The following is a 21112-nucleotide window of genomic DNA, read 5'->3' as shown; positions in this document are numbered from 1 at the left end:
GTAGGTGACGTCGTTGTAAAACTGGTAAATAGTACTGAGCACTTAGTGTTGATAGTGACTATCTGGTCTGATTGCGCAGCTGACAGAAAAGGGTTCATTTATTGTTGTTTATCCGCTCACCACTCTTATAATACTCCGGCCAAAATTGGCATTTTGACGAGGGTTGAAAGAAACGCTTGTGCTCTTAGCAGTTGCTCTTGCTGAGGCCCCGGCCAGCCGAGCCAGCCGGAACAAGGACCGCTTGTTGACGACGAAGGCAGACAAAGCTTCGAATGGAACCCGATTGTCAAAGTTTGTCAAAGATCTTTTCCCTTGCCACATTGATCCGCAAAAAAGACACCACCAGACGAAGCCCCTGCATTCCTTGAGCCCGTTGTTCTCGAAAACTCCGGTAGAGTATGGTTGACCACCCCTTTGGCAGCCCCAAGTCATTTCTTCTTTGCTTTATTTAGAAGTTTAGAAGATGCCTCGAGGTCCTAGAATAGGACGAAGAGGATCCGGGAGGTCGTGGTGTCCAAGTGCTGCGGATGGAGAGGAATGAAGAGCCAGACACCGAGTCACCAACCACTGGTGCACAGAGTGGGATGGGTTGCGATAAGTACGCAGGTGCCTTTCGGGTGCGAAATGGAGTACCAGCCGATCCTCCCTGAGCTGCGTGACGTCCCGCCAGATCTGCTTGGGTTCGTCTCCCAGCTTGAACTTCCACGTGCTCACCCAACTGATCTCTGCAAAACTGCCGGTGGCGAGGTATCGGAAAATTCCAGCGGATTCTCGCCAGGCTCCGTATAGTTCCATTGCACGGAGTGCCGGCATTTGCTTCGCGACCCTGCCAGCTTGGAATGAGGGCGTTGATGAGCTCGGGCTTCTCACGGGAGGAAACATTCTGGGATGTCATCGCCAGAACCCGCAGCCGCTGCCATGACAGAGGCGATATAGGTATGCGTCTTCGTCTCGTGCAGGCGGCGAAGAAGAGTGTGGCATCTATGATGTTGCAGCAGACGAGCTCCTCTAATTCAAGACTTCGAATGAATAGAGCTCCGGCTAAAGCTCTAGAGACTGATAGGCGTCGATTGGAGAGCATGTATAGATCGCCATGCTCGAAGATGTGGATCTTTGATAATGGTGCTTCCTCGGGGGGAGATGACCAAATTGCCAGCATCGTTATCAAGTCTATATCAGAAATCAGTGAGTTTGTCATGTCATGCGAGAATGCGAGAAGATGAAGCAGAAGGCGTTTTAGGTTTTGCTACTGTACCAATATCAGATAGGTTCTGCTCCCTTGTGTTAAGATGCCTCCAGGGTTCGAGATGAATCAAGCGTACTCTTGGTAGACAATCGGACAATAATGATGCAAGAGGGGCTAACTGTATTCTGCGCATATTTCGACGCAGGATACTCAACCCGGCGATGCATTTGACGCAGGGACTACCGGTATTTGCAAGGCGAATGGCAGCAAACACGTATCGCTTTTGTTGCTGCCAGTGGTCCAAAAGCCCTTCTATTCCGCACGGATTGCCGGCATGATTTGGCGAAGAGGCACTGATCTCCAAATTGATGCTTGGGTATGTTGGTTCGCCAGCTGAATCGACATCCTTCTAGGCTTCGAGATTATAGAATAGGGTGAATATGGCGGTGGCGAAGCATATACGGTCCTCGTTGATTTCTTCATCAGTCTGAGGTCTCGAACGCTTCTCGATGCAATGGTCCGGTAATTCAATCTTGAACCAGATGTGTCTAACGTAGCTTTGCCGCCAGGGTTTGTTATGAAATGTCATGTGTAGGTTGGTAAACGAATGTTCATCAGAACCGACTTGGAGGATCCGAAAGTTTCTTGGCTCGATGGATTCCTGCCAGTCCCTACAGATGCATGCGAATCTTCCAGGAACGTTTTCGAGAACCATGTCTCTGATCTCCTGGGGCAGGCCACTCCATTGGGGCTTGCTCCTTGATGTCTTCATCTATCTTAGTCGGATACTTTGCTAGGAGACTTGGGCGCACTTGGTGTCAGGATGGGAGCAGAGATGCAGAAGGGGGAATTTGAATGGGGTTGGCTCCATGTCGAGAGACTTCTGGGCAGCTCTACGGCCCGATGCACCAGAACTTCAAGGAAGGCCCAGTGATGCCTCAGCTCGAAAGTGAACAATGAGTAAAGAGGAAAGAGAGGAGAAGGAGAAGGAGAAGGAGAACCGAAGGTACCCAGGTAGAGAAAAGAGAGCAGGAAGGTATCCACTCTGAAATCTCGACTCCTTCCTTCCATCTTTCACATGGCCTCACCGCATCTCATCTCACCCTGCCTCCGTCTTTTCCCCCCTTTCAAGCCATTGCCAGCTGACTGTAATTGCTGACTGACATCAAACTTGAGCCAGTGGGGGAAGAGTACTAGAGAACACACCTTCTCATTAACATCTCCTTTGAAGACTGTTCCTTGCCCACTTCTGAGTAGGAAATACAATCCTACGTTTTTGTACTCCCCTGACCTCCCCTGACCTCATCATTTATTTGCTGACCTTGTACCACAGCTCACATGTCAAGCAATCGTTACAGAATACCCATCAACGATATCGACGCCACAAACACCATCAAAATCATCAAAATCATCGATGATGTCCTATGAGCACTCTCTGATCGACTTGACCAGCCATTGTGAAGATGCACTGGAGATGGACAGATGCGGTCAAACGACACCTTTGACAATTCAGAAAGCTTACCTCAGCCGGTCAGCACACACCACCCACCTGCCTTACATAAGACCTCAAACCCACACAATTAAGGGAGCGAGATCTGGATCAGTCTAGGCCCAACGAGGATTGGTGCGATTCGTGAAGGCGCAAGAATCCCTGCCCGCAGAGGTCGGAACCTTCTCCTTTCAGTCGGGGCCATCTTTGCAGATGCAGTAGGAGGGCGGGATCCCCTGACGCCTGCGACCCTTTTGCCTTCGCTTTGCTGCTGCTTTCCACCCCCGGCTGGAGCAGCAAAAAAAAAAAAAAAAGATACCTTGTCCACGGGAAATTCCACCTCATCCAGAATCTCCCCCAGAGAGACCACATTTCCCATTCGCAATCTTGTGGGAGAAAATTTCCTCTTCTCTTCTGCAGAAACTCGACAGATTCCTATCGGACGGGATACTGTCAATTCGAGACAACGAGTCAGGAGGATACTCGGGAAGGAAAGAAACGAGGTACGTGGTTGTTGTTGCTTTGCTGGCAGCTCCAGGCCACCTATGGTTCCCCACGTCGAGAGGAAAGCTCACCTGAAGCTAACAACACCTGGCATCCATTCACAGCTGCGCTTTCTCGAACCCGATACTCCTTTACCCTCCGGCCATTGCGCGCCGCCTTCCCTTTCCATTAGGATTCAACTGGACTTGGCAACGACAAGATGAAGTTCAGCAGCATCCTGTCCCTTGGCCTTTTGGTCGTCTCGCCCCTGGCTGCGGCCTGGAGCAAGGAGGGTAAGAGCATCGCCATCTTGTCTTGTCTCCGTTGCGCAGCGTTTGCTAACATGGAAAAATAACAGATCGTGAGATTTTCCGTATCCGCGATGAGATCAAGGCCCACGAGGCCAACCCCGAACAGACCTTCTACGACCTCCTCGGCGTCAAGAACGGCGCTTCCATCGACGAGATCACCAAGGCCTACCGCAAGATCTCCCGCACTCTTCACCCTGACAAAGTCCGCCAGCAGCTCATCGCCGAACGCACCAAGGCCAAAAAGAAGGAGAAGAAGACCCCTGGCGTCAATGTCTCCAAGCCTCCCACTCAGAAGGAGATCAAGGCCGCTGTCAAGATTGCCTCCGAGCGTCAGGGCCGCCTCAGTCTCGTGCGCAACATCATCAGCGGTCCCGACCGCGACCGCTACGATCATTTCCTGAAGAATGGCTTCCCGGCCTGGAAGGGCACCAATTACTATTACAATCGGTACCGTCCTGGCTTGGGCACTGTGCTCTTCGGTGTCTTCCTCGTAGCTGGAGGTGCCTTCCACTACATCGCTCTGTACATGTCCTGGAAGCGTCAGAAGGACTTTGTCGAACGCTACATCAAGTTTGCGCGTAATGCTGCATGGGGAGACAACCTGAACATTCCTGGCATCGACGACTCTCCCGCCCCTGCTCCTGCTTCGCCCGCTGCCGACGATGAGGAAGGCCCCCAGCTGCCTAGAAACCGCAAGGAGAGACGTATGCAGGAACAGATGGCTCGTAGAGAGGCCGCCAAGGAACGCGGAGGTCGATCCCGCAAGCCCGCTCCCGCCGCCCGCAGCAACAGCGGCAGCGGTGCCGCCACCCCCCGGGAGACGGTTGCGCAGACCGGTCAAACCGGTCCCACCGGCTCCAAGAAGCGCGTTGTCGCCGAGAATGGCAAGATTCTTGTGGTTGATTCCCTCGGAGACGTCTATCTCGAAGAGCAGGATGAGGATGGCAACACCGAGCAATGGCTCCTTGATGTAAGTGCCCAGAATGCAAGCTAAGCTTGACAACCTACCGCGACAGGAGGTCTGCGAACGATGCTAACTCAAAGTAGCCCAACGAGCTGCCTCAACCCACCATCCGTGACACCGCGCTCGTACGTCTCCCCATCTGGGCCTACAACCGCACTGTCGGTCGCGCCCTCGGCAAGAACAATGCTGAGCTGGAGATCGACACCGAGGACCTGGACTCTGATGACGGCGAGATCCAACACACCCCTAGCTCCGACTCTGCCGCCGATGACTTTGAGCTCTTGGAGAAATCAACCGATTCGTTGGGCAAGGCCAAGGCTTCTGGTGCGCAGACTGGAGGCAAGTCCAACAAGCGTAAGAACAAGAAGCGTTGAGGCATTGAGCCAAGAAATGGCCGATGAATAGAGCTTCACGGCCGGCCTCTCTGAACCCTCTGACGGGTTTTGCGGCCTTGGATGGTCTTGAGGATCAGGCAAGCGACCCGGAGGTGCATGATGCGCCATGAAGCTGCAGCCAGTCTCGTCATTTATGTAGATTATCCATCAATGCAAATTCTCGTACAAAGTACAATAGGAGACCATAATGTTGAAGGTGTCAGTGTGCTGCATCGTGCATCTTGCATCGGGGGACGAGGTTCCCTGAGTGTGTGTACTTCACAGCCGGGCCGTGACAGATTCATCATACGGGTATAGTTGTTTCCATTCCATTTCTTCACACCATCGTCCTCGAGCACCGGAGGAAAGGCCCAATGCGGTTAATGTTTCCCGTCAAACATGTCGCGACCCTGCGCAAGTGCGAGAGGCCGTTTCCTGCCCCTCTGCACCTCGTAACTCTGTTTCGTCCCTTCCTATGGCATCATGGCTGCATGATGATTTGTTGGCACAGAAGATCAAGTATCGCTCGGTGGTTCGTCCCCTTGACGCAGCGGCGATAGCACCAACACACCAACACCACCACCATCAGCAACAACCCTCGATGATACATCACAGTCAGTCAGCCAGTCAGTCACAGGCACGACAATAGTCTTGACTCGACTCTTTCGTCGGATCCCAAGATAATCAGTCCACCTCTCCTATCTTTTCGTCTATATCCGTACCATACAACGAATGTTTCCTTACACCACAACCACCACCACCCAACCTCTCAACTATCGGCCTGAAACATAGGAGATCCTATGCCAAAAACAGACCAGTCGTACCTGGTTTATACCCAAAAGAAACTAAACCCGCAAGCCAAGCGCCCACCCCGCTCTTCTACGATCTACGGCGACGACCAGGGCTCGAGCGCGCCGCACAGCAACCACGCAACCCAACGCTCGAGCCGCATGGTCGCCCGTTTCCGAGCCGGTTCCAGCTTCGCGGCCCCATTGACCTGATGATTCCTTGCCCTCACCTCTTCTACCACGCTTTAGCGTCTGTTCGCCAGAGACGCCATTTGAACCGCTAGATGGAAACCCTATCTCAATCAAGACGCTACCTGCGTTTTTCCTGCGCTTCTGACTGGCGAACATGTCGTTGCCTTCAAGGCCGTTCCCTGTCGACCTTTGGATAGATCCCAAGGTTGCCTCCCACCCCTCTGAGCTACGCAGCAATTCAATAACCTTCGCCAGCTTCGTCCCACCATTGAGCCCGTTTCTTCACCATACACACATGGATTCTTCCCAACACATGAGCCGCTTTTCCAAGATCCTCGAGGGCGTCGGAGATTGTATTCGGACCTTGTTGGACGAGCGTTTAGTGACGATGGTCCCGCCCGCTACCGTTATCTAGACTCGTGTGTTCAGGTCGCCCGGCTCTCCACACCCGGGACACTAAGCTATTCTTAAGACGGGCTTGTACATCGAGATATGAGGCTACCCCTAAACCTATCTGCCACTTCGGTTGAGACGTTCTTGATATGTATATTGAGTAGCCCCTCCCTTGACCCTGACGGGTCCGTTTTTCTCCCCGTCGTCCGCTCTGTGTCTCCCCCGGTCTTGTCCCGTCGACCTGGATCACACTCTGCACATCCCACTTTACCAAGCTGTAGACGACGATCCAATGTCACCCTCGTCATGACGCCCACGTGAAAGAAGGAACCAAACAACACCGCCTACTAAAGAAATATTCGTGGATGCTTCGATCCCATCATGGAGGATCGCAGCGGGCAAGTGCTGGCCGTGGCGGTCCTCTTCTTCATATTATGTTGGATCGCCGTCGGCCTGCGCATATACTGCCGGGGCTGGATTACACGCTCTCTCGGCACAGATGACAAGATGATGATTGCTCTCATGGTATTTCCCTACAAGAGATTACACGACAAGCAAGAAATACATTTTGACTAACTGTTGGCAGCTCATCTTCACCATCTACCTCATCACTCAAATTCAAGGAGTTCGATACGGAACCGGCCGACATAGAACTGATCTCACTCCGGAACATAATCGAGACGCCCTCATGGTATAGCCCACTTGGAAGCCCTCGAGTTAAGATAATTGCTGCCAACAGATCCATGACTAACATTCTCTCTAGTACTGGTACATCTGCGAACTACTCTACATCATATCGACCTGCCTTCTAAAAATCTCCGTCGGGTATTTCCTCATCCGCGTGTCTATTCGCCGCAGCCACATCTGGATGCTCCGCATTCTCATGATCGGGACCGTACTTTTCGGCTCGACGTACTTCTTCATGGTCATGTTTCAGTGCCGGCCAATCCAAACATTTTGGGAGGAATCACCACGCACGGAAGGAAAGTGCTTCAACAACCGCGTGGTTATAATCATGACTTTCACGGCCTCGATTATTAACTGCCTTGCCGACTGGGCCTTTGGTATCCTCCCCTTATTCATTGTCTGGTCGCTCTCCCTCCCAAAGCGCACCCGACTCCTAGCGTTCGGCATTCTCTCTTTTGCTGCCATCGGATCCGCCGCAACCGTGGCAAGATCCGTATACATACCGACCCTCCTCGATGGCGACGATTTTCTATGGGCGACTACCGACGTGGCTTTGTGGAGCACCGTCGAGCCTGGTATAGGCATCACTGCCGCATCGATTGCCACCCTTCGCCCTCTGTGGCAACTCATGTGGTACCGTGCGGGTATGCGGTCTCAAGCGCCTCGTCAGATAGCATGGCGAGAACGATTCAAGGGGCAGCCGAGTTATGTTCGTAGCGACGGCTCAGACCCTCGTCACCCACGACACCCTGTGCCAGACGACGCACCCCTGGAAGAGATTGAAGCTGATATCCGGGCCGAGTTTGAGGCGGAGGTGCCTCGTATTGCTCGCTCCCAAGATGGCTACAGCTCATCGGCACCGACAAGACGGAGTGGCTTGAGTAAGGACTTCAATATCGCATACGGGAGAGAGAGACACGATGAAGACGTGGAGTCTTTGGTTATTCCACGCGATGACGGCGATGGTGGCCAATGGCTTTGCCCATCCCCCCGCGAAGTAAGTTTCTCCTCTTCTGAAGTTACCCCTTTATCAGACTAGACGAGGACTAACAGTTGCGCAACAGGGAGACCACTCGATTGAGCTAGAAGACGGCGTCCACTTGTCACCGAAAGTGAGATCACCCGCGCCGACAGTGAACTGGTGTTCACCTCGCATGTCGGCCATATCGATGGGATTTGGCTCCTTCAACCGAGAGAACCGCGACTCGACACATTCAGCCCTCACTCTTGGCGTCAACGACTACGACAGCACAAACCACCCCACGAGCAACCGAGCGAGCAGGCTAAGCAGGCTGAGCAACGTCAGCAACGTCCACGATAACAACAACCGAGCGAGCAGACTGAGCACCCTCAACAGCCCAGGCCACCACTACCGAGACAGCAGAATGACCAAGGAAACGTACACGAATACGAACCAGCGCCACAGCAGGTTCGACAATCGATATAGTCGGACGACGAGAGCTAGCAGCCACTACACGCGCGGCTCGCAGTTCCTGGCGCCGCCTTCCCCCGGGGACTTTCCCATGCCTAGCCCTCCTCCGAGTGCGTGGCAGATCAACGTCCCTGGAGGTATGGACTCGGCGCAGTGGCTTTCGTCTAGGATGGCCGAGCACCCCGGTCATCCGGGCAATAAACGATAGGCCGCTTCTACCGCTTTTCCATCACTATTTAGACAAAATATAACATACCATACCTAATTATCGACGACAACATATACCCGACGCACAGGATACCACCACTACTTGGCTTTATTATGGAAAGGAGGAGACACGCGAGAGAGAATTGGCTCATGGAGACGGGGAAAATCAACCAGGCTAGTTCGCCACGGTCTCATCTATGGGAGGCAAATATTTCGAGGGAGACCAGAAAAAAGGAAAATGCCAAAGGAACAGTATGGCATATGATGTATGATGCATAGACCTGATATGCCTAAGTACCAAGGTATATCAATAACTTAATTTTGATTTAATTCAACCAAGCTTAGACATGTGAATAGTTGCTGCTACTATGTCCTACCTACGTTCCTCAGTGGAACCCCCGGGTTGAGTTAACTACCTAGGAAGCCGGGCCATCATGTGGTGAGGGACAAGACTCGGCAAACACAAGCTATGAGAAACCAAAATACCTCGAAGGCTCCTCAAAAGAAGTCGTCTCATAGTCCTCAAAGGACCTCATACACCTCGTCGTCTCTACCATCTCGGGTCACAGTATTCAGGGGCAGCACAGAGAAGGACAAACTTTACCCCAGATAAGCGAAAAGGGGTTCCCAAGTGGGACATAACACAGAGCCTTGGAACACCGTAGTATATCATCATCGAAATGCTAGCAACCATGCCACTTCACCACGTCACCATCTTCATTTAGCTTGAGTTTGAATGTAATGTTTTATTGTTTTGGTAGTCCTGTTCGTTCCTCATGCCTGCCTATTGGTATACGGCCAATTGCTTATTCATAACCTTCTTGACAAAAATAGAAATCAAAGACAAAGAAAACTGGGGAAGAAACACGTCTGCCGGTGAGAGGCAATCCAATAGCTGCCCCCCTGATTATCCGACGTTTGTCTTCCCATGCAGTGTAAGTGACAAGACAAGTGTCTGCTGCTATGCTGAAAAAGTGGCGTGCCGTGGCTTTCTTTCGTCGTCGCATTACATATCCATGGCCTCAATGTTGCCGCTTCCGTAGTGCTGGAAGGCGCCGTACTGGTTCTCCATCTGCATCTGCATCTGGAGGCTCTGCTCGCGGGCCCAGTCGTCGCCGAAGCCCTTGTAGACGGGGTCGGTGGCCGGCTTATAGCCGCTGGTGCCAACTGCGGAGCCGTAGTGGGAATAGTTGTTAGGGGGAGAGGCCTGCGCCAGCTCCTGCTCGCGCTCGTACTCACGACGCATAAGCTCCTCGTAGCCAGACATCATATACGGCTCGACTTGCGAGGTGATGGAACTTGCCAGCCAGCGGCTATCGTCTGACTGAACTTGGGTACCGTCGAGGCTCATTACGGCGTTCTGCTGCTGCTGCTGCTGCTCCTGTTGCTGCTTCTCTGCTTCCATGCGCTCATATCGAAGTCTCGCCAGCTGCTCCTCTTGCTCGAGCGTTGTGCTTGTCCATGCCAGCGACGGGTTCTCTGTGCTCGAGGTGGGGGGTGCGGCGCGCCAGATCTCAAGAAGTCGCAGCTGGTGGGCTTCTTCGGAAATTCGGAAAAGTTGAATCTGAGAAGGAGAGAGAACTGAAGGGTCGACGCCGTGTTGGCTGAGGACGGCCTCGGGAGTCAACTGCTCGGTCTGGGGAGGCTCGGAGGAGGGGCGTTGAATCGGAGCTTCTTGAGCTTGCTGACGCACAACGTGGGCGGAGTGGGTGTAGTGCTGAGTAATGGAGTAGATGATGGGCGCCGGTGTTGGGGCGGGACTGGCGAGGGCGGGTTCCGGGGACTGCTTGACTTCCTCTTCTACCTTGGGCTGAACTTCAGGGTTGAAGGTTAAGTTGCGAGAGAAGAGGGTTGCAAGATCATCTTGGACCTGCATAGTGGGGGTGAGGGAAACCATCTCGCTGTACAGGATGTTAGTAGTGGTTCATTGTCGTCGGGTCTTGTTCCGTGTTACTCCCGATGCCGCGGAGGGGCCATCTCCGATAAAAGCCCGGCGGGGCTCCGGGCTTGAGTGGTGATGAAGGGCCGATGGCGATGGGAGACCGTGAGATGAGGGGGGAAAAAACTTGCCTTTTCGTTTGTTGGGGATCTGGTGATTGAAAAGCCCGAAAAGGCCCTTCGTCGTAAAGCTGCTTGCTGTAGAAGTAAATCTTGTCGGGGGTGAGAGCAAAGAAGACAGAAATGTGCTGTCTTCTTGATGCTTTGTTTCTTGGCTTGGTAATCGGTTTCGGGGGTTCGGACAGTGGTAGCAGAAGAGAAGTGTTTCTTTATATTGGCTACTCTATGTAGGTACTCTCGAGGGTTACTTCTTCTTCTTGGGTTTTTGTTGAAAGCAGAAATGAGAGCACAAGAAACTCGAGAAAAGAAGGAAAGCGACAGCGAAGAGTCACAGGGAGGCAACGGTCGAGGGGTTTCGTGAATCGGGTTCGGTACGGTGATTCCTTGGGCAGGAAGACAGCAGTAGTGGTGCCGGGGTTGGAGACTGGGTGGATGTGAAGTGGTACGGCAAGGTCAGCGGATGCAGTGGGAGCGCGTTAGTGGTGGGGTGAGGGTTCTTCGTTGTCGTTGTCGAATCTCGCGGGGGCGACAGCAGCGGCACTCTGGTGGGCGTAGCAAATCAATAGTTGATGATTTTCGTGCCAGTTAATGCGAATAGTTAGTCGTGGTGATATTTTGCAAAGAGACAAGAACCAAGAATGTTGAGGGTGAAAAGTGAGGATTGTAATTTTATATGGCAGAAGGAGTGACAGCCATTTTCCGGGCGGGTAGAGGGAACCTGGAAGGAGGGGGGGGAAGAGAAGTGGAGGGCGGCAGGCACGCCGCACGAGGGGGAGGGGGAAGCCTGGCAGGGGGAAATTGGCTTAGCTAGGAAGGAGGGGCAATTTTAGCGGTAGTGGGCAGGGTCATGACGCAGCAAGCCCAACTATGGGAGGGCAACGTGACCCGACGCTTCTGTCTCTCAGCGTACTTTCCCACTGAAGCCGGGCCGTCTCTTGTCTCTGTTTTTTTTTTCCGTCCCATCCCATGGGATCCCGTCTCCGGTGCAGCGTTCTGCATCCACACATCACCACTTTCATCACCAACCAACATTCGCACCAACCAACGCTAGCCGACCTGGCCCAAAGTCCCAAGGCCCCAACCAAAATACGCCCTTGATCAGGCAGGAATGAATAGCTACCTGAAATGCCTGTGCTTCTCATGAGAATGCATGGTTCATTTGCGGTTCATGTCAATTCCTGTGAGTATGGCCGACGATCAGTCAAGTTGTACGTGAATTCGATACCTTACCTTCCATGCATGTATGGGTACATCTCCAATGACATTTGATCCTAGGTGTAATGGTGGGCAAAGACACTTTGGCTAACCCATAGACATGGCCATGCACACATGCCCTGGCAGAGAGCCCGGCAGCAAGCGTCCATCTTGAAACATATTCTCTCCAAGATCCGCACTCCTCACCCAATGGTTCCGTGACACGATCAGTCCACACAGCTTCTGGAAGACTACGGAGGTATCGAATCAGTCTCCCGTGACACACTCGAGCCCACCCGCCATCATATGCGCACTCTGTAATACGTTTCCCTTCGATAGTCAGTCTTCGACGGGACGTGATGATGACAACCTTCAAACTCGGTGCAAATGCTCGATGCCTCTGCTATCACTCCAGACTGACTTTCGCGTTTGTTACGTGCCAGAGAATCCTCAACACTTTGCGTCCATCCTCGACTTCCTCTGACAAAGTCTCGGGATCCTAGTCCAGTCTTCACCGCTCCTCCTCGAAACCCAGTCCCAACACTCGTTTCGCCGGATCCATCCGGGCCTGGACTCCCTAAGTCACCGTACTATCGGTGCCAAAGAGTTTAGGAGTCATGCCAAACGCTTCCACGATTTCTTGTCTCTGGCAGCTCCCTCAAGCCAGACGACTGTACACAGATCCGGCAAAGTGAGAAAACGTACAAATCGAGCCTTTCCAAAAAGCTGTTTACTCTTGAATTAGAAGTGCCCAGCGGGTGCATCAAGTCGTTGTTCCTCCATGTGATTTCACATTGCCTCTCTCTCTCTCTCTCTCTCACCTCTCGATAACCCCTCTACAGCACCTGGCAGCTGCACACCACTGCAGGGTCAAGTGCGGGATGGTGGGGTTATTTTAATTCCCCTGTCAGATTTGGTGTTCACGATGACGGGAAGCCGGTCTTTCCACCAGCCACAGCACCTCGGCGCCAGCCACACCTTTAAAGTGGCTGATTCATTCCCTCCCACCTGAGTGTGGATCCACCCCCAGCTTCCCTCCCGGCTTTCAACCTGAGGCACCCTTGCGTCTAGCCTCGCCCGTCAACCTCGCGCAGCAACACGCAGCTCAGGTTGCCTGAAGCTCTGATCTCAAGGCTCCAGATTCCCCAATTCCAAACCACGTCCCGCCATCGTCATCCACCACACGAGCTCTCTTCCACGACCAGACAACGTGCCTACGACCTCTACCTCATCACGACTTCTTTCGACGCCCAACGAACCCTCCAGTCCTCAAGACTACACATCCGAAGCTTTCCCCGAATACCCCAAGCTCTTCTAATTCACAATGGTAAGCTTTCCCTTGCTAGGTTTCCGGGGAATCACCACCTCCAGTGACCGGGGGTTGGCATGAGCTAGCGGAACCGACCAACCTTACCTTGACTCTATACTTGTAGCACAACGCTAACATGATGCCTTTCCCACCTTGTGTAGACGTCGATAGGCACAGGCTATGACCTGAGCAACTCCATCTTCTCCCCCGACGGCCGCAACTTCCAAGTCGAGTACGCCGTCAAGGCCGTTGAGAACGGTGGCACATCCATCGGTATCCGGTGCAAAGGTGGTGTCGTCCTCGCTGTCGAAAAGATTATTGCATCCAAGTTATGGAAGCCCAATGCCAACAAGCGTATTGCTACCATTGACAGACATCTCGGTGTCGTAAGTCATCCATTCCCTTCCCGCAATCAGTTTACCCCTCCCTTCCCCTGCCTCGAGATGCATCGTAGCTGCCGAGAGTAGCTTTAACAAAACCTCACGACCTGCCTATCTACATGCCTCTTGCTCTACTGGTCAGACTGACGTATCAAAAGGTCTACTCAGGCATGATCCCCGATGGACGCCACTTCGTCGACCGCGCCCGCGAAGAAGCCCGCGGCTGGCGCGAGACCTTCAAGACCCCCATCTCCACCGCCGACCTCGCAGCCCGCATGGGCGGCTACCTCCAAGCCTATACCCTCTATTCCTCAGTCCGTCCCTTCGGCATTACCGCGATTGTCGGTGGTTTCGACCCCTCTACCGAGACCCCTGTCGATGGCGAAGTCGGCTCTGGCCCCAAGGTCGGAGCCGGCGGCAAGGACACCACCAAGAAGCACGGCGGTCCCTTCCTCTACATGATCGAGCCCTCAGGTCTCTACTGGGGCTACTACGGTGCTGCTACTGGCAAGGGCCGTCAAGCCGCCAAGGCAGAGCTCGAGAAGCTCGACCTCGCCGAAGGCGGACTGACGTTGGAGGACGCCGTTAAGGAGGCTGCTCGCATCATCTACGTCGCCCACGACGACAACAAGGACAAGGAGTTTGAGCTCGAGATGAGCTGGATCAGTGATATTGACGGCCCCACCAAGGGCCGCCATGAGGAGGTGCCCAAGGAGCTGCGCGAGGAGGCGGAGAAGTTTGCCAAGAAGGCACTCGAGGGCGATGATGACGATGACGAGGACAAGAAGGAGGACGACAAGATGGAGGAGTAGGTTTCGACAGCGAGACGTGAATGGGTCTTGGCAGCAAGACGATGAGTAGAGCCAAGGGCATTACGACAGAATGAGACGAAATCAAAAAAAGAAATCTGTCAAACACCACACAAGGGGAAGCTGTCGCCGTTTGGGGAATGGCGTTCCAGAGGACCTTTGTGTACTTGTAAAAACACCATGATGAGGGCTATGGCGGCTGGATCATAGACTAATGAGACCTGGTTTGGGCAAGATGAGCTTCCAATGACTTGCGTGACAGGCGTGATCGCTGCGGGCGTATGGCATTGGTCATTCTTGGCTAAGCGATGAACTTTGCTTCCAGCTACCTACACTAGCAGCATCAAGTACCTCCGTATGTGTAATCGGTCCCTGACACACATTAACCAAAGAGAGGAGAGGTTCCAGAGCAGAGCGTTTCATAGAATCCAGCTACCTACAAACAGAAGCCTCAAGAACGTACTCTATCTCACATTGGTTGGCTACAGGGGGGGAGTATGGGTGGTCTCGATGTGTTTGTTCCAAGGCGAGGCATCTAGAGTCTACATGAGGGAGGCAAGCATAGAAAATGTAGCTTGTAGAAGGGGGAGGGGGAGGGGCATGTATACAAAGCTTTCAAGTCGGAGCGAACCAGTCGAGGGTTCTTGTCTCAAGCAATTCCCAGCCAATTTCGTTGGTAGCCGCATGACCGTGCTCCCGGTCCAGGTTCGCGCTCATAGTACATATGATTGCCAAGTTCAAATGAGGTATTCGCTTTGCTCTGTCTATCCACTTGCGCGCCCCTCAGTCCTGGACCCCTCTTCTTCTTCCGCGTTGTATTCTCATGGGAATGTTGTTGAGTAGATTAGAGATGTCGGGTCAGTATTGTTGATACTCCGAGCACTTGGTTGGATGTGCTTAACTCCGCTACCCTGAGATAGGATGAGGTGACGATACTTGCTTCCACCCCTTATAAGAGACGTTTGGGGCCAACTTAAATCGACCGTCCTCAGGCCGCGAAGCCACTTGTCGCTGCTATGCACGTCAATTATTGAGACGAAGGAGGGAGTGATCTATATCTCCGGGCTTCTGAAGGTGAATATTGAAAGTAGAACCGGCATGCTCCCCTCTTGTACGGACATGAAAAGCTCAATCCAGTCCCTTAGCTATATAGTAGGCAAGGAGGCCATTCAAGGACTGCTTTTGTTGGTGGCATGCGGTTGAGGAATGTTATAGGTGATGAGCAAACGAGGTAAAGAGGGCTACTACTATTATTATACGATTATCTTAGCACTAAATACCGCCTTTCGACCTTTCTTTATTATTAAAACTATAATAGCTTTCACTCTTAAATACCACTTAAAGTCTATTCTTTATAAAATATATAGATAGTAATAATAAGATATTATAGACTATTAGCTGACGTTCCTCCCGTAGCAGGCCGTTGATGTCGGTTTAAACTTAATTAGGGGCAAAGATTTTACGATATCATACGGCGCCTCATGCGCCTATCCGATGGGACAGGGCAAGAGTCGGATAGAGATGGTTATCATCGCCGTTTATAAACTCTACTTTGCTCTCCTAGAAATATACCAAATCTGTAAAGACCTTGTTAAAAAATGGTGCGAAAGTAGCTCCATCTAGGGCACATCGTCTATTTCCGTGATTATAGACACAGTCTTACCAAATCCTCTCAAGTTACTATACGTCATCACTTATACACGCACCCTGCAGCCGCTGGATCTAAGTAAGTGGAATGGTGTTCGCATTGGAGATATATAATGCGGGGTGGGCGAGACGAAGACGACGCTTACTTCTAAGCAAACACCAAAGTTAAGATCTCTAAAGGGTTGGTTAGGGGATTGAGGTTTCAGTTTCCTCATGTTGGACGTAACCAACCTGAAAAGAACTTTTATAATGCTGGTACTGAGATAGCTTGCGACAGTCATCAAGGAAGGTAATGGTATACATCCATGTCTTATTCCGTTTAGTATAGTGTTAAAGAGAGGAGGGGTTGAAGTAACGCCGTAGAAGGTGTAGGCACTCGTAACGGAGACAACGATGATGCTGTTTCTAAATGTACTTGAATTCGAACTACCAATATAAACCGTTCATACCGCCCCAGACATTTTTCTCATGTCGAATCCCATGCCTCTTTGGTTTTCTCGCTAAAAATTTGGAATCATAAATAAAATCAGAAAAGTTGCCGCTCTGCCATAACCCAGCCAGGGTCCCCTTATCCCGTTCAAGCCTTGACAATTCTGCACACCAAGTCGGAGCCGTCGACTGAGTCGCCCTCCTTGACCTGGAGAGTCGACACCTTTCCGTTGTGGGGGGCGGAGATGACCATTTCCTAGAATTGTATGTTAGTAAACAGCTTGAGATGAGAGCTAGATTTGGGGGTAAAACGTACCATCTTCATGGCGCTGAGAACAGCAATGGGGTCGCCCTTCTTGACATCAGAGCCCTCCTTGACACGGAGCTCAACGAGCACACCGGCCATGGGAGCGCCGACTTGGCTCGAGTCGGAAGCATCGGCCTTGGGACGGCTGACGTTCTCGACAGAGGCCTTGTTGTCGTCGACAGTGACCTGTCTGACCTCACCGTTCATCTCGTAGAACACCTCACGCTGGCCAGTGTTTTCGCTCAGAGGACCGATGGCCAAGAGCTTGAGGATAAGGACCTTGCCCTTCTCGAGCTCGACGTGGAACTCCTCGCCAATCTCGGGACGGGACAGGAAGTACTTTGTCGGCAGGACGGAGAGATCGCCGTACTTCTGGATGAACTTCTTGTAGTCTTCAAAGACCTTGGGGTACATGACGTAGGCGGCAATATCACACTCCGTGACGGGGCCGCCGAACTTCTTGTGCAGATCGCGCTTAATCTTGACGAAGTCGACGGGCTCGAGGAACAAACCGGGGCGCTTGTCCAGCTTTCTGCGGCCGCGAAGGGCGTCGGAACGCAGAGGCTCGGGGAATCCGCCGTACGGCTGACCCATCAGACCCTCGAGGAACTCGAGAACGGAGCCAGGGAAGTCGAGCTCACCAGCACGAGCCTTGACGTCCTCGGGGGACAGCTTGTTGGAGACCATGAACTGGGCAAGGTCACCAACAACCTTGGATGTAGGAGTGACCTTGACAATGTCGCCAAGAAGGTCGTTGGCGTGCTCGTAGGCCTTCTTGGTCTCGGCCCACTGGGTACCGAGACCAAGCTGGGAGGCCTGGAACATCATGTTGGTGAGCTGACCACCAGGAATCTCGTGCTCGTACACCTCGGGATCGGGTCCGCTGAGGTGAGCCTCGAAGGGAGAATAGAGGAGACGCAGCTGGGACCAGTAGAAGTCCAGAGCGCGAACGTGAGCCGGGTTCAGGCCGGTGTCGTGCTCACTACCCTCAAGAGAGGCAATGATGGCGTTGATACTCGGCTGAGAGGTCATGCCGGACAAGCTGTCAGTGGCAGCGTCGACAGCGTCAGCACCAGCCTTGGCGCAGGCGACCATGGAAGCAACACCGGTACCAGCAGAGTCGTGGGTGTGGACGTGGATGGGGAGGTCGGGGTACTTGGCACGGATAGCACCAACGAGCTTGGTCGCTGCGTGCGGCTTCAAGACACCAGCCATGTCCTTGAGACCGAGGATGTGGATGTCAAGAGCAACAAGCTTGTCGACAAGGTCGAGGTAGTACTCGAGGTTGTACTTCTTCTTAGGGTTCTTTGGGGGATGTCAGTGGAAACGCTCAACTACAAAACAGGAAATACGAAATCATCCAAAAAACGAAGACACAAGATGAAGGCTGACTTACTAGCATGTCTCCCGAGATACAGCAAGTTCCCTCAACGACACCACCGGCCTTGTGGACGGCCTTGATACCGACCTCGAGTTGGTCAATATCGTTCAAGGCATCAAAGACACGGAAGATATCGACACCGTTCTTCTTGGCCTGCTCGACGAAGTGGTCGATAGCGTTATCGGGAAGCGACGAGTAAGCAACACCGTTGGCGCCACGGAGCAGCATCTGGAAGGGAATGTTGGGAACTGCCTTCCTCATGCGGCGAAGACGGTCCCAGGGGTCCTCGTAGAGGAAGCGGTAGGCAACATCAAAGGTGGCACCTCCCCAGCATTCCAAGGCGAACAGGTTGCTCAGGCCGTGGCTAGTCTCCTTGGCAATGTTGAGCAAGTCGACAGTACGGACACGGGTGGCCAACAGAGACTGATGGGCATCACGCCATGTGGTATCCATGAGCAAAGTTCCCTTGTACTCGCGGACAGCCTTGGCGAAGGCCTTGGGGCCCTGCTCGGTGATGATCTCTCTCCAGCCCTTCTTGCAGGTGGCGGAAACATCGACCTTGGAACCATCGTCGTTGAGGAGTTCGGGGAGAATGATGTCACCCTTGAACTTGGGCTCGCCAATCTGGCCCTTGATGCTGCTACCGTTCACGGCGACGTCACCAAGGTAGGCAAGAAGCTTCTGAGCACGGTTCTGGCTGCCAATGAGGTCGAAGAGCTGAGGAGTGTCGTCGATGAAGGTGGTCCAGCAGTTGCCGTCAATGAAGGTGGGGTGGGTGAGAAGAGAAGCGAGGAAAGGAATGTTGGTCTTGACGCCGCGAATACGGAATTCGACAAGAGCACGGAGGACCTTTCTCCTAGCAATCTCGTAGGTAGAACCGTGGCAGGTGCACTTGACCAACATGGAGTCGTAGTAAGGGGTAATGACGGCACCGGCGAAACCGTTGCCACCATCAAGACGGACACCGTTACCACCAGCAGATCGGTAGACTTCGATCTTGCCGGTATCTGGTGAGAATCCCTTGGCCGGGTCCTCGGTGGTGATTCTGCACTGAATGGCGAAACCTCTGGTGGAGATGCGGTCCTGGGTCAGACCAAGCTGCTGCAAGGTGGCGCCGGCGGCGATCTGGATCTGAGCGGCAACGATGTCGATACCTGTGATCTCTTCCGTAATGGTGTGCTCGACCTGGATACGGGGGTTGATCTCGATGAAGTAGTATCTGTTCTGCTGGTCGACCAGGAACTCGGCGGTACCGGCGTTGCGGTAGTTGACCGACTTGGCCAGCTTGACTGCATCGTTGAGGATAGCATCGCGGACGTCGGAAGGAAGGTCTTTGGCAGGGGCAATCTCGACGACCTTCTGGTGACGACGCTGGACGGAGCAGTCACGCTCGTACAGGTGGACAATGTTACCGTGGTTGTCACCAAGAAGCTGGACCTCAATGTGCTTGGGCTTGTCCAAGAATCTCTCGACAAAGACGGTGCCGTTGCCGAAGGCGGACTTGGCCTCGGAGGTGGCTCTCTCAAAGTTCTCCTTCAGGGTCTCCTGGTCGCGGACGACACGCATACCGCGACCACCACCACCATATGCAGCCTTGATGATAATGGGGAAACCATATTCATCGGTGAAGCTCTTGACCTCCTCAAAGGTGGCAACGGCGCCTTCGGTACCGGGAACGACGGGGACACCGGCAGCGATAGCGAGGGTTCGGGCAGAGACCTTGTCACCGAGCGAGTCAATGACATCGGCGGAGGGACCAACGAACTAAGAAAGCACATCGAGTCAGTAGTGTTATCAGGTTTTAGGGTGAGTTTTTAGCGGGATGTCTCACGATCAGACCGGCCTTCTCAACGTTGCGAGCGAACTCGGCGTTTTCTGAGAGGAAACCATAACCTTTTGGCGGTGTGTTAGTGGCTTGACTACAGCATCTAGAGAAGATGCGTTTTCTTACCAGGATGGATCATTTGCGCGCCGTGCTCGACGGCAATCTTGATAATCTCGTCTCCAGCGAGATAAGCACCGACCGGGGTGTACTGGCCGCGCTTGCCAATGACGTATGCCTCATCGGCCTCTGTGGAACGTGGGTTAGAGGGGTGCTTCGGGGTTGTTCAAAAGCTAGATGTGGGCTTACTCTGTCTGTGCATAGAGAGACGGTCCTCATAACTGCAAGGAGAGTCAGTATGCAGAGCTTGGGGGTTGCCCAGATGGTGCGCTGTACCTGAAGACTGCGATGGTGTGCAGCGAAAGCTCGTGGGCCTGTAAGGAGTCAGCGTTGGATCTTCTAGCGCCATGATAGCAGTATTAGTTGGGAAACGTTGAGTCACGTACTGTTCTGAAGATCTAGACACATTCAAAAGTGAGCATTTCTGTTTCTGAAGCATTACCTGAGCCAAGACAAGAATCGACATACACGAATGGCTAGAAGGCGGCAGTAATTAGCTTGCGTGAGTCAGGAGCTCGGCTGGAGGGAAGTACTTACGAATTTCACCACGGTTGGCCACTGTAGAGGGGTGAAAGACAGCAGGTCAGCACAGTTCTTGGATCGAATAGCGCGAGAAGGCATGGAGAGAGTCCAATGGCTCCTCGAGAAGACCGCGACTCACCCAAGATCTTCTTCAAGTGCATGATGCTTGAGTTGGCGCGGATGTGGTGGATGGTCTGGGGGTCCTTCTGGACCTCCTCAACGTCGCCGTCCTCGAAGACATCGTTGAAGGTAACCTGTGTTTGGGCCATGATGGGCGGTTGTGTGTGAAGAGAGGACAGGAAGAAGGAGGGGAGAGACCGAACGGGTTCAGAAGCTACGACGGCCCGTATTTGAATGGACCGAGGAGCAGGGGAAGCTGTTGAGGTCTCAGTTGCGAGACAACTGCGTCGGGGTGTCGGTTGGCGGGGTGGTTTGGACTGTTAACTGTGGTTTGGGTTGGTGGGGTTATCTCCCAGGTCTCCCAAGCTTTAAGCCGGTCTAGGTCTGGGTCCAGGGCCGGTTCGGACGTGCCGCTGGGTTTGGACTTCTGCCGCCTGTGTTTTTTTCTCAGGTGCAGATCAGGCGCAGCAGGATGCGGCGGCGCGGGTAAAAGACAAGACCAGGGGGA

At 53.1% G+C, this 21112-nt stretch overlaps 7 protein-coding genes across 7 annotated transcripts; 3 read left to right on the top strand and 4 right to left on the bottom strand.

The window, feature by feature from the left end:
• Positions 1 to 448: 448 nt before the first annotated feature.
• On the bottom strand, positions 449 to 1198 carry BDP55DRAFT_759818 (uncharacterized protein; the record flags this gene model as incomplete). Its single annotated transcript, XM_060580835.1, has 1 exon — positions 449 to 1198. One exon carries the CDS (start codon positions 1196 to 1198, stop codon positions 449 to 451), a length of 750 nt encoding a protein of 249 aa, XP_060433170.1.
• A 24-nt stretch (positions 1199 to 1222) lies between these two features.
• Positions 1223 to 1915, bottom strand: BDP55DRAFT_653264 (uncharacterized protein). Its single transcript, XM_060574174.1, has one exon. The coding sequence runs from the start codon at positions 1899 to 1901 to the stop codon at positions 1596 to 1598; it is 306 nt and encodes a 101-aa protein (XP_060433169.1). The 5' UTR covers positions 1902 to 1915; the 3' UTR covers positions 1223 to 1595.
• Positions 1916 to 2958: 1043 nt separating this feature from the next.
• Positions 2959 to 5064, top strand: BDP55DRAFT_653262 (DnaJ domain-containing protein). Its single transcript, XM_060574173.1, has 4 exons — positions 2959 to 3178; positions 3284 to 3451; positions 3517 to 4439; positions 4517 to 5064. Exons 2-4 carry the CDS (start codon positions 3379 to 3381, stop codon positions 4805 to 4807), a joined length of 1287 nt encoding a protein of 428 aa, XP_060433168.1. The 5' UTR covers positions 2959 to 3178; positions 3284 to 3378; the 3' UTR covers positions 4808 to 5064.
• A 1999-nt stretch (positions 5065 to 7063) lies between these two features.
• On the top strand, positions 7064 to 8507 carry BDP55DRAFT_545813 (uncharacterized protein; the record flags this gene model as incomplete). The annotated part of the gene is made up of 2 exons (XM_060568603.1): positions 7064 to 7864; positions 7932 to 8507. 2 exons carry the CDS (start codon positions 7064 to 7066, stop codon positions 8505 to 8507), a joined length of 1377 nt encoding a protein of 458 aa, XP_060433167.1.
• A 1005-nt stretch (positions 8508 to 9512) lies between these two features.
• On the bottom strand, positions 9513 to 10403 carry BDP55DRAFT_545983 (uncharacterized protein; the record flags this gene model as incomplete). The annotated part of the gene is made up of 1 exon (XM_060568618.1): positions 9513 to 10403. The coding sequence occupies one exon, from the start codon at positions 10401 to 10403 to the stop codon at positions 9513 to 9515; it is 891 nt and encodes a 296-aa protein (XP_060433166.1).
• A 2399-nt stretch (positions 10404 to 12802) lies between these two features.
• On the top strand, positions 12803 to 14436 carry BDP55DRAFT_409510 (proteasome A-type and B-type). The gene is made up of 3 exons (XM_060567357.1): positions 12803 to 13085; positions 13229 to 13453; positions 13606 to 14436. Exons 1-3 carry the CDS (start codon positions 13083 to 13085, stop codon positions 14257 to 14259), a joined length of 882 nt encoding a protein of 293 aa, XP_060433165.1. The 5' UTR covers positions 12803 to 13082; the 3' UTR covers positions 14260 to 14436.
• Positions 14437 to 16480: 2044 nt separating this feature from the next.
• BDP55DRAFT_725635 (pyruvate carboxylase) lies at positions 16481 to 20753 on the bottom strand (the record flags this gene model as incomplete). Its single annotated transcript, XM_060579032.1, has 11 exons — positions 16481 to 16588; positions 16649 to 17944; positions 18036 to 19784; positions 19852 to 19913; positions 19972 to 20091; positions 20152 to 20183; positions 20239 to 20276; positions 20349 to 20360; positions 20431 to 20438; positions 20500 to 20520; positions 20624 to 20753. The coding sequence occupies 11 exons, from the start codon at positions 20751 to 20753 to the stop codon at positions 16481 to 16483; spliced, it is 3576 nt and encodes a 1191-aa protein (XP_060433164.1).
• Between the last annotated feature and the right edge of the window lie 359 nt (positions 20754 to 21112).

This window comes from Colletotrichum godetiae, assembly GCF_030913485.1.
Source record: "Colletotrichum godetiae strain CBS 193.32 chromosome Unknown BDP55scaffold_8, whole genome shotgun sequence".
NCBI classification, from domain to species: domain Eukaryota; kingdom Fungi; phylum Ascomycota; class Sordariomycetes; order Glomerellales; family Glomerellaceae; genus Colletotrichum; species Colletotrichum godetiae.
This window is presented reverse-complemented; position numbering and strand designations above follow the sequence as displayed.

Bases quoted from the DNA above. Each gene is read 5' to 3' on its own strand.
- BDP55DRAFT_653264 (XM_060574174.1), bottom strand. From the start codon at position 1,901: ATGGTTCTCGAAAACGTTCCTGGAAGATTCGCATGCATCTGTAGGGAC.
- BDP55DRAFT_653262 (XM_060574173.1), top strand. From the start codon at position 3,379: ATGAAGTTCAGCAGCATCCTGTCCCTTGGCCTTTTGGTCGTCTCGCCC. The intron at 3,452-3,516 runs GTAAGAGCATCG...GAAAAATAACAG, and splicing joins TGCGGCCTGGAGCAAGGAGG to ATCGTGAGATTTTCCGTATC. The intron at 4,440-4,516 runs GTAAGTGCCCAG...AACTCAAAGTAG, and splicing joins CCGAGCAATGGCTCCTTGAT to CCCAACGAGCTGCCTCAACC.
- BDP55DRAFT_409510 (XM_060567357.1), top strand. The intron at 13,454-13,605 runs GTAAGTCATCCA...ACGTATCAAAAG, and splicing joins TTGACAGACATCTCGGTGTC to GTCTACTCAGGCATGATCCC.